Source organism: Anarrhichthys ocellatus, unplaced genomic scaffold (genome assembly GCF_004355925.1).
Source record: "Anarrhichthys ocellatus isolate YVR2014 unplaced genomic scaffold, GSC_Weel_1.0 scaffold5, whole genome shotgun sequence".
In the NCBI taxonomy this organism is placed as follows: domain Eukaryota; kingdom Metazoa; phylum Chordata; class Actinopteri; order Perciformes; family Anarhichadidae; genus Anarrhichthys; species Anarrhichthys ocellatus.
The window spans coordinates 12,909,692-12,921,195 of NW_022280035.1; the positions used below are offsets into that span (position 1 = coordinate 12,909,692).

Consider the following 11,504-nt stretch of genomic DNA (forward strand, 5'->3'; position numbering starts at 1 on the left):
CGGCTAGCGCCACGCCGCCCGGCCCAGAGACACGGCACTCAGTTCCGGACCCCACTCACCGGAGAAAGATAAGTTTACACTCAGGGATAAACAGAGACGGGAGGGGGGGTTGAAAGGGAGAACTTTAATACACTGGAAAAAGTGCTTGACGCTGAGAGGAAAAAGCACCTGGCCAATTTGGCCACGGACTGTATATAAGTAAAAGGTCAATTCAAATGATCTGCGTGAGAGAGAAAGCGAGTGATTTTGGGAGGAAGTCCTAATGAAGATTGAAATATTCTTCAACCTGCAATACGTTTCTTCATATTCCCCGCCATCAAAACAAAGTATAACCAATTTCCCTCGTTTTCTCCTTTATTGAGGTGTAGGCCCACTGGGAGTGGAATTGAACAATTGATACACAAAAGGAAGCGAGGATCCTTCCATATTCTCCTTTCACTCAGGCAATCTGTTAGTGACATTAACCCCTGAGCACATTTCCCAGGCTCATGAATAGGGTTTAAGACTTCTTAAAGCTCCCGCTGCATACAGGATGAGACCCCTTTCAAACTTTTAATTACCTTTATAGCAATAGAAAAATACACCCCCATTGTCCGCTGGACCATTCTCCAGCGGGCCAGATGTAAGGAGCTACCGCCAAACTGGTGACAAGGTGGCCACTTATACCTTGGTAGATTAATTGATAGGAGTTCATATTGGGATTATAATCAAAAGATTGCAGCTTCAATTTGGCTTTAGCTATTACCGCTGTGAGTATGTTTACATGTTCCCTAATTTCACCTGTGCCTTTTACGCATGAAATGTGCCTTTTACGCATGGCTTCACAAACTACTGAATGACCCATAATACTCTTAAATAGTATCATGAATATGGAGATGATAGAAACAGGCTGTAGACAATACATTCATTTCTGAAAAGTAATTTATTTAAACAATGGGCCATCACCCAACTTCAATTTTTTCGTTTCAACACAAAACAACAAAGAATATAAAACACAGCTTTGGTATAACAATCAATAACACATCTGTACAAAACTAAAACCTTTTCATAAAAAGTACTTCATAGCAAAAAAAATCCTATACATCTTCCACAAGTAGAGTATATTTATCACCGACATCCAAATATTGGAATCAGATAACAAATTATAAAAAATAAAAAAATACTTGTGCCAAGTAAGGCAACCGTTGTTCCATAAAACGAAACAATGAGAACTACTGGGGGGCATTAAGTGGTTAGAGTTACCGTCCCGTAGCGGAAACGTCACAGGTTCAACCCCCGCAACAGTTGTCTGTGCAGACAGTTAAATGTCTAAACTGGAAAAGTAATGCAAACTGGCTTGACATGAGTCTCTTGTCCCTTGCGCTACCAAGGCCTCCACACAGGCTCGTTGCCCTCCGAGCCGGTACTGACTCCGACCGGACTGACCGCCTGGGACCCCACGGAGAAGGACGTCATGCCGTGGACCGGAGAAGCTGCAGTCGATGCCGAGCCTCCGTGCACCGGACTGGCGTTGACCGTAACAGGCACTCCTGCGTTTGCGTAAAGGGGGATGACGGGGGCCGTGGTGGAGGCGAAGGCCGGGTTGGGGATCAAAAACGCAAACTGTCCATCGGTTGCGGGCACAAGCTGAAACCCACCAAAGACCTTGGGGGAGATGGCCTCGGTAGGACTGAGTTTGGAGCCCATAGCGTTGAGGGGCAGAGTGGATGGGAGCTGCACGTGGAGCGGTTGAGCCAGGTGCGCCTGCTGGGACGCGACCTGCTGCGTGTAGTTCATGGACATCATCTGGCCCATGCAGCTGGACAGGTGGTTGAGGAGCCTCGACCTCACCTCCGTGTTCACCCCCTCGGAGGTGGACAGGAAGCGGGTGACCTCGTTCATGCACTCGTTGAATCCGGCTCTGTATTTGCTCAGGACGGTGGCATCTGCTGAGAGTGCTGCTGGGGGAAAGAGAGAGAGAGAGAGTAGGATATTAGAGACGCATTTGTGACTCGTTCAACAGCTTCCTAAAGCTTTCATATGTTTTTTTTTAAATCCACTTATTTGATTGAACTTACCGCTCATCTGTACACGCTGCAGGTTCCTCAAGTGCTTCACTGTCATTTCCAGGATATCTGCTTTCTCCAACTTGGAGTGTCTGGAGCTCTGCATAGGACAAAACAGGAAAAGTTGAGTCTGTATTCAATTGAAAACGAAATGATATTTGAAAACAGAATGAAAGTTAAAGGCACCAAGATGATCTCAACTTACATCTTTTTTAAGTGCGTCCAGGATGAGAGTCTTGAGCTGCCCAAGGCTTTCGTTTATTCTTGCTCTCCGTCGTTTTTCCATGATGGGTTTGGATGACTGCAAATAATAAACAATTATACATTAATTTATTGCTCTCCATTTACACACATCAACTTGCACACTGCACGTCATGTTATAACACACTTGTTAAATGCAACACTAAGAATAAATATTGTAAAGTTCTCACTTGAGAATTTAAAAAAAAACGTACTTTTCTATGCTCGCTGGCATTTTTCGGTTTGTCCGGTGTGTGTGTTCCGTTTGCAGGGGCACCGGCAATAGGGGATGCCGTCTGCTTTTCCATAGTGTCAGCTGGCATTGTTGACCAAACCAAGGTAAAAGCGTAAAAGAAGTAAATCCTCTTTGGAAGCTCCGGGGAAAATAAAAACGTTGAACGTATACGTTAAGCAGCTGCAGGACATATACGAGATGCCTGGCAGTCCCACCGGTTAGTTTGCGTCACGTCACTTGTTATCACTGAGCTGTCATCTGAGTTCAGGAGCGTGCGTTGCACCGTACGCGAGTCTCCGCTTCTGCCGCCGACACACGCCGCGGCGGTACTTATAGACGGCTCGCGTGCTCCCAGTTCGTGTGAAACCCTCTCTGCATTCTTTCCCACACTCGCCTCAGCCAATAGCAGAGAGGACTCACCCATTGGGCGCGGGGCAGACCGCTGATTGGACAACACCCCCGCGGGCCGTCAGTCACGCGCTGCTCAATCAGCCCTGCAGGGACAAACAACAAAGCGGAACGAGCAGCAGCGGCCGGGCTGTGAAGTGATAAGGGAGGGGAATGCGCTGGATGTTTGCTTCCAACTTTGCTCCGTGCACGTCAAAAATGTTATAGGCTACACAGCCTGGTGTGTGTGTGTGTGTGTATACGGGAAGAATGTAGAGTCTGTATTGACTAAGTCACAGTGCAGCCAGTAGCCTACTTGTGTTTGTAAAGCTTAATTATTTCACTGTTTTATGGCTGCAAATAGATTCATGCTTCTGACAAAATATTTAGTAAAGTTAATATTTAGGTGAGAATGGTGTAATGTGTGTATGTGTTGCAAGTGCCAATACCCAGTACATCAAACATTCATTTTTTTCTCCTATAAACTTGTATGTTCTCTTTTCTAAGTTTGATATGTCTGCTGCGACTAATAGCAACAACGTTTATTTATTTCAAGCATAAACATTGTCTTAGCCTTGCATGAAAACAAATACGCATTACCTATTTTTAAGACTCCTCGTGCGCCTCCAAGGAGAAGACCTCGGTAATGGCACGCGAGGCGGTTTGCAGTAGCACGCACCAAGCCAATGGCATGCGGCATCTCAATGCAAATAAAGCAGACCGCACTCTGATTGGCTGTGTGAACAGCTCCATGTCAATCATCAGGAGGAGGAGGAAGAGAAGGGAGCACATCTGTCCGCGTGCCATTCGCGCAAAGTCTTCTCCGGTCTACGCGGAGCACGTGCCAAAATTTGCAGATTACAGCCTGGAGACCAAGGAGCATGATGTCGAACCTGCGGATCTGGAAACATTATATTTAAGTATAATACAGTGATGGTAATAGCAGACTTGAATACAGTAGAATATGCTCATGTAATTCACTACCCTGGATGACATTTAGGTTGTATTAGAAATATTCTTGGGTCGCATGATCTCAGTTTCCTATGAAGAAAAGGCAGGTGTTCCGTAACCCTATTGCATAATAACATTTATGGAAAGGAAAATCACCGAAAAATGTCTATATATAAAAGTAAGATACAACTAAATAATAAAAACCCAACAATGTTAAATATCTAATGTAAGGCTTTTGTTACAGTGCGTTTCACATGATGCATTAACAAAAGAAAGTAGATGATGCATGTGTAATTATCAAAACATAAAGATATTTCTCCAAACGTTTAAGGTAATTTTCATTCGAGTCATGTGCGAGTGTTTGAAACACGGTGTGAGTGACAATGTTTGAAGGAGAAGAGCACCATCTAGCGACTGATTTGTAAAAAGTTAATCAATTTAACGTGATGGATCTCATTTAACAAAGTACATCAATACAGACATTCAAGGTCTAAGCTTTGAGACAGTAGTTTTAAATGAAGCCTACATCAACAGTAGCATAATGTAATGGATATGAATGTTTTACATGGGATGTAATGATTATCTTGTCTGTGCTTTGCAAATAATTTCCAAATAATAATATTCACAGAAGTTATTGTCCTTACAATTTTTAAAACATCTTTTTTTGGGGTGTTTGCTGCGGCATATAAACAAGGAAAAACAGAAACACTTTTTTGGAAGGAACAAAAGTCTTGTGCATTGTATTGAGATGACCACAAGGTGGCACACATCTGTGTCTAAATAAATGTAGAAAATTAGTAATAAACAAAATAATTTAGCAAAATGCAAAAGCTATTTTATATAGTAATAGTATATATTGCACCTAATGTTACCATCATCTGGTGAATTTATATTTCTTCTTATATCTGACTAATGGTTATTAAGTCAGACACAAATCAAAGATCGGTCACATGTGTGAGTTTAACCAACAGTTAAAGTTAATATGTGAGAAAAAAAAAGGTCATCAAAACGAAAAAGAAACCACGGAAGGAAAACTTTTGCATATACAGTATATTATTTATATTATAAAAATGAATATGTGCTGTAGATGTTATAAACTATATATCCGAAAAATCAAATCAAACAACAAATGTTTCATTTATATCTATCATGCATTTATTGCATATGTGTGCAAACGTTCATACATACGCATGCACCCTGTACTCAAACAGCAGGATCTGCATTTGCCTCCATGTGAAATCTATGTGAATGTACAAATACACATATAAAACTACATTATCAACTATTTTACTGACATACATGCCAATACTTGCATGCCATTTCTAATCAACTTATATATTAAATAAAGTTTATAATGTATGTATGTACTTTATAAGTATCATTTGTAATGCAGCAAACATCCATTCTGTTACAAACATAAAAGCAGACATGATGTTTATTGTGAAGTATTAACTAACTTAAGCCAGTTTTAGTTTTTCATAAATGTAATATGAAGTCTGTGTTTTTCCCAGTAATGCAAAAACACTGATATGGTTATTAAACCAAAAGAAGATAAAGTAACACATGAAGTAGCTGATGTGCTTCTTAAAACACAATGGGACAGTTTCCGGTGATCTTTCATAAATTTGCAACCATAACACAGATGAAGCCTTTATGTGAGAGAGCAGCAGATTTCCATGTTAAATCAGTGGGTGTACTGCAACAATAAGAGCATTACAAAGTCTAAGGAGGCGTAGATGTCATAGTAATCTTAAAACTGATGACAAAGTCTGTGATCCTCTTTTGGTCAGCAGTCTATTGAAACAGGCCAAATGTAATAAAATTTTGCTAAGCCCTGCTTCAGTCCAGTCTCTAGTAGAGTATCAGTCATTGTTCAGTGGCTCATGTGTGCCCCCCTTCCCCCATGGGTGAGCTGTGCTGAGGCATGCTGGACCCTTGTTTACCCAGGATCCTGAGTCTCAAGAGCCAGCTGTGTGTACTTGGGCTCACATTGCTTTTATTTGCTTTCGGATCGGCCCAAATGATGCAGATCTAATTCTACAGAGCTCCGCACAGATTACACAACTGCACCCCGCAGCAGTGGAGTTAATGTGATTTTGGCTTAATAATTCTGTGTAGGTGAAGCGGCACCTGCTGAACCTGATCTGAAGTCAGAACAAGTCTGACGACTCTCTGTATTATCCAACAATAATTCCCCCCTCTTCATCCCTAAATTTCAAAGATCTCGGGCTCAGACAACAAAGAAAGCAGGAATTCCCCTTCAACTGAAAGAAACTTTTTGAGTGACTCCATCATTAGAGCACCATTAAAGCTGATGCCGACATCGCTGGGAATGTAAAATCACCGCTGTGGTATAAGAGACAATCAACATTCACCACAAGAGCCAAAAGTACTTGCTTTTTGACTTAGCTTTATGAGGTGCCGGTCTGCAGGAGGAGATGAAAGGGCCAAAAAGGAGGGAGAAGCTGTGTTTGCAGAGTTCAGTAGTCTGTTGTCCAGATCCGGTGAATGCTGAGCAGCTCCTTTTGAATGCCGCCTTCTTAATTTGTTGTTGTACAATGAGCCTGTGCACTTCTCCAAATCCATGTGCAGAATGCAGAAGGAGAGTCAATTATATCTGTATTAGCTGGTGTCGGCTGGACAATCCCTTTATACACACTCCCCAATCAAGTGCTAGTAGATGTGTTTACCACGATGAATCCCAGACACCGAGCAGTCACAATGCCTGTTTGGGTGGCTTTTGCTTTGTTTCAGATACTGTGGCTATTTCAAAGAAGCGAAGCAGAAAAGTGACCAATCTGGATTCTGCTAAACCTGAGAAAGCTGCACTTTGGTGCATACATCTTATTTAAAAAGCTGTCAAATGTGGGTGACACAGTGGTGAAATACATGTACATTTGCTCAAGTACTGCACTTTACTTGAGTATTACTCATATTACTCGTATAACTATACTGGTTACTTTGTGTATACAAAATAGTTAAATTACCTCCGCCTCTACCAACTACAACTGTAAAATACAGCGTACATATTGACGCATCATTAATAATATTCCAATACTATAATATATTGTATTTCTTTTTAGTTCAAATAACTTTTCTTACTCAACAGTAAGGTCTAAATGTCATTTCAAAGCTCAAAATCCAGGTGGAGCAATGCTGGATTATTTATTTATTTACTCAATGATCTAAAACTAGTCAACTTTAAATATGCTAATACCCATTTTGTCTACGTTTCTAATTGTACAATGGTATCTCAGAAAATATAGGACATAACCTCAGTGTCCTCACTGGTAGCTAATAACACATATGTACTCTAAGAAACTTTTTCATTGCAGGACCTGAACTCATAATGGAGTACAGAGTGATATTACAACTCTTTCTTAAGTAAAGAATCTGAATACTTCCTCCACCACTGGTGACACAAAGTAAAATCCAGATACATGATGGCGATCAGGACACAACCATGTGATGTTCTGTTTCCACATCAGAGATGACAACAGGACTTCAAAGGTCCAGTTAGTGCTGCGAGGTTTCTGAAACAAGTAAGGCCAGAAACCCAACACCAGCAGATCTAAGCTTCTGAGTGAAAGGCCACCTGTGGCTGCTGCATTCACCTCCCACTTTAAGTAGAGGGATTTGCAGAATACCACAAACGCAGGGTTGATGGTTCATCATGGAAACTAATTAAACTAAATATTAACAAATATTTGGGTAAAGATGTGTACTCTTTTCCTCACAGACATTGGCAAACGATCTGAAGGGATTTTCCCCTGCCAGGACGAGATATTTCATCTGCATTGTTGCTAGGGATTTCTTAAATTTTGGGAGTGGCCAGATGTATTAGAAGGTTTTTTTTACTCCCATCAATTGTGCTGGTATTAAAACAGCTATTTTCCTGTTCAATTATTCTGTGTTTGATGTATTACCAGGACTGCAGGGTGCTTTAAAAGAGGTCAGAATTTAAATAAATTAATATGAATTTGGAAATATTTCTCATGGTATTACAGAGGCGGGTGTGTTCAGTCAAAGGCTTCAAAGCTGCATGTTTGCACCACAAACGTGAGGGAAAGTGGTATTTTTCATGCACTTTCACTTTATTCTTCCTTAATCTCATTACTCCCTCGGCTGTTTTCATACCTGCAGGAAAAAAACCCTGAGATCAATTATATTTGCCTCACTTTTCAAGCGGCTTGTTGTCATTTTGCCATCTGCAGACCAGCATGTCCAGTACAATGTGATGTATTCACAGAGCCTCTTTGGCTTTCTGAACAGAGAGGGACCCTTTTCTCTTGCTTCTCGCCCCAATTCAGGGCTTTCTTCTCCCTTTTAAGTGGGCTGTTGATGAGGTTAGTCTAATCAGATTAAGTCAACTCACATTGGTCTCTGCAGTTTGTTTTCCTTCCAAAGGCGTCCTGACATCTCCTATACTTTTTCTTTATCCTCCTCTTTGCACTTTTCATCCAGGCTTCCACCCAAAAAAACCCTTTCAGCAGAGGTCCCAATGGACTCCTTTATAAACCACAGTTCCCCAATGATATAGGTTATTTAGAATGGGTCACTAGACTGCTATGCATGGGAAAAGGCCTTTAAAGTTGTGCAGTGACGCATTTGGACATTTCCACTGGTGTCTGTGTGAATGCAAGAGATTAGGTAAACACAAAGCACTAAATCAATTTTTGGAAATTGCTGGAACCTTTAATTTGATTCCTAAATAAATGTTTTAGGGAGGTTTTGTAAACTACAACGCTAATGCAATCTACACTTTTATCTAGAAACTTGGATGAGAGTAGAGTTTTCACGGCCAACATGTTAAATAGATTTTAAGTGGAATAAATACACTTTTATTGTTTAGATTTAACAAGATGTGAGTGTTACACACAACAGCTGAAAAAAACAGTAATTACCCGGTTAAATCATCAGATCCATTTAGTTGTTTTTCTTGAAAAAATCCTAAAAATCTCGACTGTCAAATGAAAAGATTACATGTGTGACACTGTGACCATATTTTCCATTCGCAACAAACTATGTTTTGGAGAGAATATCCAGAAACTGTGGCATTAAAATATGAATATATATATATTTTATTGTATGGGGAGAGACTAATGTGTTTAATATTTTACAAGATGTCAATACATTTCTTTCTTTGAGTTGATTTTGTTGTTTTGAATGATTCATGTCCTGAACTATTCCCACACATCCCTCACACATCATTCAGATGATCAAAACAACGTGACACAAATTTACAACTACATTTAATTATAACTGCGTACTTCTTCAAAAATAACTTGAAAAAATTAACAGATTTAATAATTGGAGGAAGTCATTAAAGGAGGAAAAGGTTTGTAGAGTCCTTGACCCCGTGGTGAAATCAATTATTTTTCTTTAAATTTGATTTGATTAATACGCACAGATGCCCAGTTAAGAATAAACCCCCCACCTGTAACTATAAAATCTCAGAAGTTCTCATCAGTGGTGTGCCGTAACTTGATTCCCCCACTAATAACAGGCTTACAAAAACAATGAGCACAATGAGTACAGAGGAGGTCTTTTCAGATGACTTCAGAGCCCCCCTTGAGAAAAGACATGGCAGCCCACTGACTGAATGGGAGCTGTAGAACCATTTCAAGCTAATGGATCTGAGAGACTGTCCACATAATTACATTACAGCATTTCAGCAGCCCTTTGAGCTCCACACTTGCAGCCTGGGCACACCACAGCACTTCATTCATATCATAGCTCCACAGTGGAATGTGCTATGACAGATATGGCCCTCTTGGGCACTCTTGAACAAGGTTGCGCTCCATGGGACTGGCAACCCCCTCATCCCTGTGCATACAAGTTCTTGGGTTTAAAACAGAGGGTGGGCACTGCGAAGACAAAGGATCAAACGTGGAGGGCAATGAAAATCTAAAAATCGACTTAGTGTCAAAGAAGTGATGTTTGAGTGCAACAATATGCATATGTTCCTGTTAACCTTAATTTGTCCTGTTCATTTTAATTCCGGGCTCGATTTACACACGACATTCAACAGATTTTACAGTTTGTTTCATAAGGTGAACATGTTTATGTTTTGTAAATGATATCATGGAGCCATAGTTTTAATAAAGACAAATGCAAGCTAACTGATATGCAGGGTACATACTATGAGTGTTTTCCATGATTTAACTCCAGAAACACCAACGCTGTGTCCATCCTTTATCATTTGGTTTTTATTTAGCTGAATCCTTCTTGAATGTCTTTGCAGCCTACTGAATAAAAAAATGTGTAACTTTGAAAACTACATGTATAAATCATTTTCTAAGAAAGCTTCTTATGCTTTATTGAAGTTTTTCACTTCATACCAATTGTCACTGTGGTGGAAAATAACCAATATAAACACAGAAAATCATGCAGAAAATCGGCTTTTTTTCCCCTTTGGTTTAAACTGAATTTGTGTCTAATCCATTCCAGCCCAAACCAAACACATGTAAAAGAAGAACAAGACGTTTCACGTGCTGTGGTGAATGCTGCTGAATAAGTCAAACAGACGAACACAGAGCAGAAAAAGGCACATTTGTCGCCACATTAACATACCAACTCCTCAATCGGTTTTGATTTATAAAGAATCTCTCCAAGCCTTCACAGGCCTAAGACGGATGTTTTCTCAATTTGTTGCCAAAAGCGTAAATTCAACACAAAAGTCACAGTCTATGCCTGCAGACCAAGTGGAAAATCTCTCAAGCTAATACAACACAAAGCTCCAATTTTGAGAATTCCCTCCTTGATAGCCATCTTAAAAGATACCATTGATCTTTTTGTTCAATTTGTTGGTTGAAGAAATGCTTTGCTCGCTAGTTTTTCTGGACAAAAAATTACTCCTTTTGTGGAGGAGCAAAATCAATGCAAATTAATCCTTTATTCATTTCCCTGTGAATAACTCAAGTCTTTGCACTTTTGTTTGGAGCCCGTAAGCTAAACAAAATCATAAGAAAAGTGGAGAATGTGAACGTTTATTGGCCAGTGGAAGAGAGAGATGACCCCGCTCATCGGTGACAAAGACTCTTTTATGGCGTTGGTGTGAACCCATGACGCAAGGCTATTCCACTCTGACTGACCAGCACCACAGGAGCTCCAACATGTGCAAAAATGGTGCCCCAATAAAACAAACTCTTTTTACACCCATAATGGAGTTTAGAGAACCGAAAAAACACTGAGGGACGAGGTGACAGGCTGCAGGCTGTGTGGCAGTCTGTCAGTCACACACAGATTTATTATCAACTTTTCTATTATCAGCTGAGGGAATGTTTCAAAAAGTGGTTAAATTCTTCCATTTTTATCTTTGTGCATAAATTAGTATTATGTGTGGCTAAATTGTCTTAAAGGGGAACTCCAAACATCTGTTTGCAGAACTTGGGGAGTTGTACTGCATATGGAAAAAGTTGTATGAAGCCATTTGTGGCTCCAGAGGTAGCTGCATGAAATTTGATAGATTTGATAGATTAGTGGAGTTAAAAAGAAGTGATCTTACCAGACCAGACATGCAGTATGTAGTCCACTCCTCATCTCTCCATGAGGCTAGCAGCTCAAAGATACATTTTTACTAGCATAACACACCTGAATCTCCAACTGTAGGCGGGTGAGTTGCTTTGTAGCTAATGTAGGCACCA

At 40.4% G+C, this 11,504-nt stretch overlaps 1 protein-coding gene across 2 annotated transcripts; it reads right to left on the minus strand.

Annotated features, from left to right (window-relative positions):
- Positions 1-736: 736 nt before the first annotated feature.
- her9 (hairy-related 9) lies at positions 737-2,809 on the minus strand. 2 transcript variants are annotated; one of them, XM_031845361.1, is made up of 4 exons: positions 2,501-2,809; positions 2,251-2,346; positions 2,058-2,145; positions 737-1,937 (listed from the first exon to the last, which is right to left on the minus strand). In XM_031845361.1, the coding sequence occupies exons 1-4, from the start codon at positions 2,606-2,608 to the stop codon at positions 1,363-1,365; spliced, it is 867 nt and encodes a 288-aa protein (XP_031701221.1). In that variant the 5' UTR covers positions 2,609-2,809; the 3' UTR covers positions 737-1,362. The 2 variants fall into 2 exon arrangements, with proteins under 2 accessions (XP_031701221.1, XP_031701220.1); XM_031845360.1 differs by having other exon boundaries at positions 737-1,940.
- Positions 2,810-11,504: the final 8,695 nt, after the last annotated feature.

Coding starts and splice junctions, on each gene's coding strand:
- her9 (XM_031845360.1), bottom strand. CDS start 2,608: ATGCCAGCTGACACTATGGAAAAGCAGACGGCATCCCCTATTGCCGGT. Junction 2,347..2,500: donor ATGCCAGCGAGCATAGAAAA/GTACGTTTTTTT, acceptor TATTATTTGCAG/TCATCCAAACCCATCATGGA. Junction 2,146..2,250: donor TGGACGCACTTAAAAAAGAT/GTAAGTTGAGAT, acceptor TGTCCTATGCAG/AGCTCCAGACACTCCAAGTT.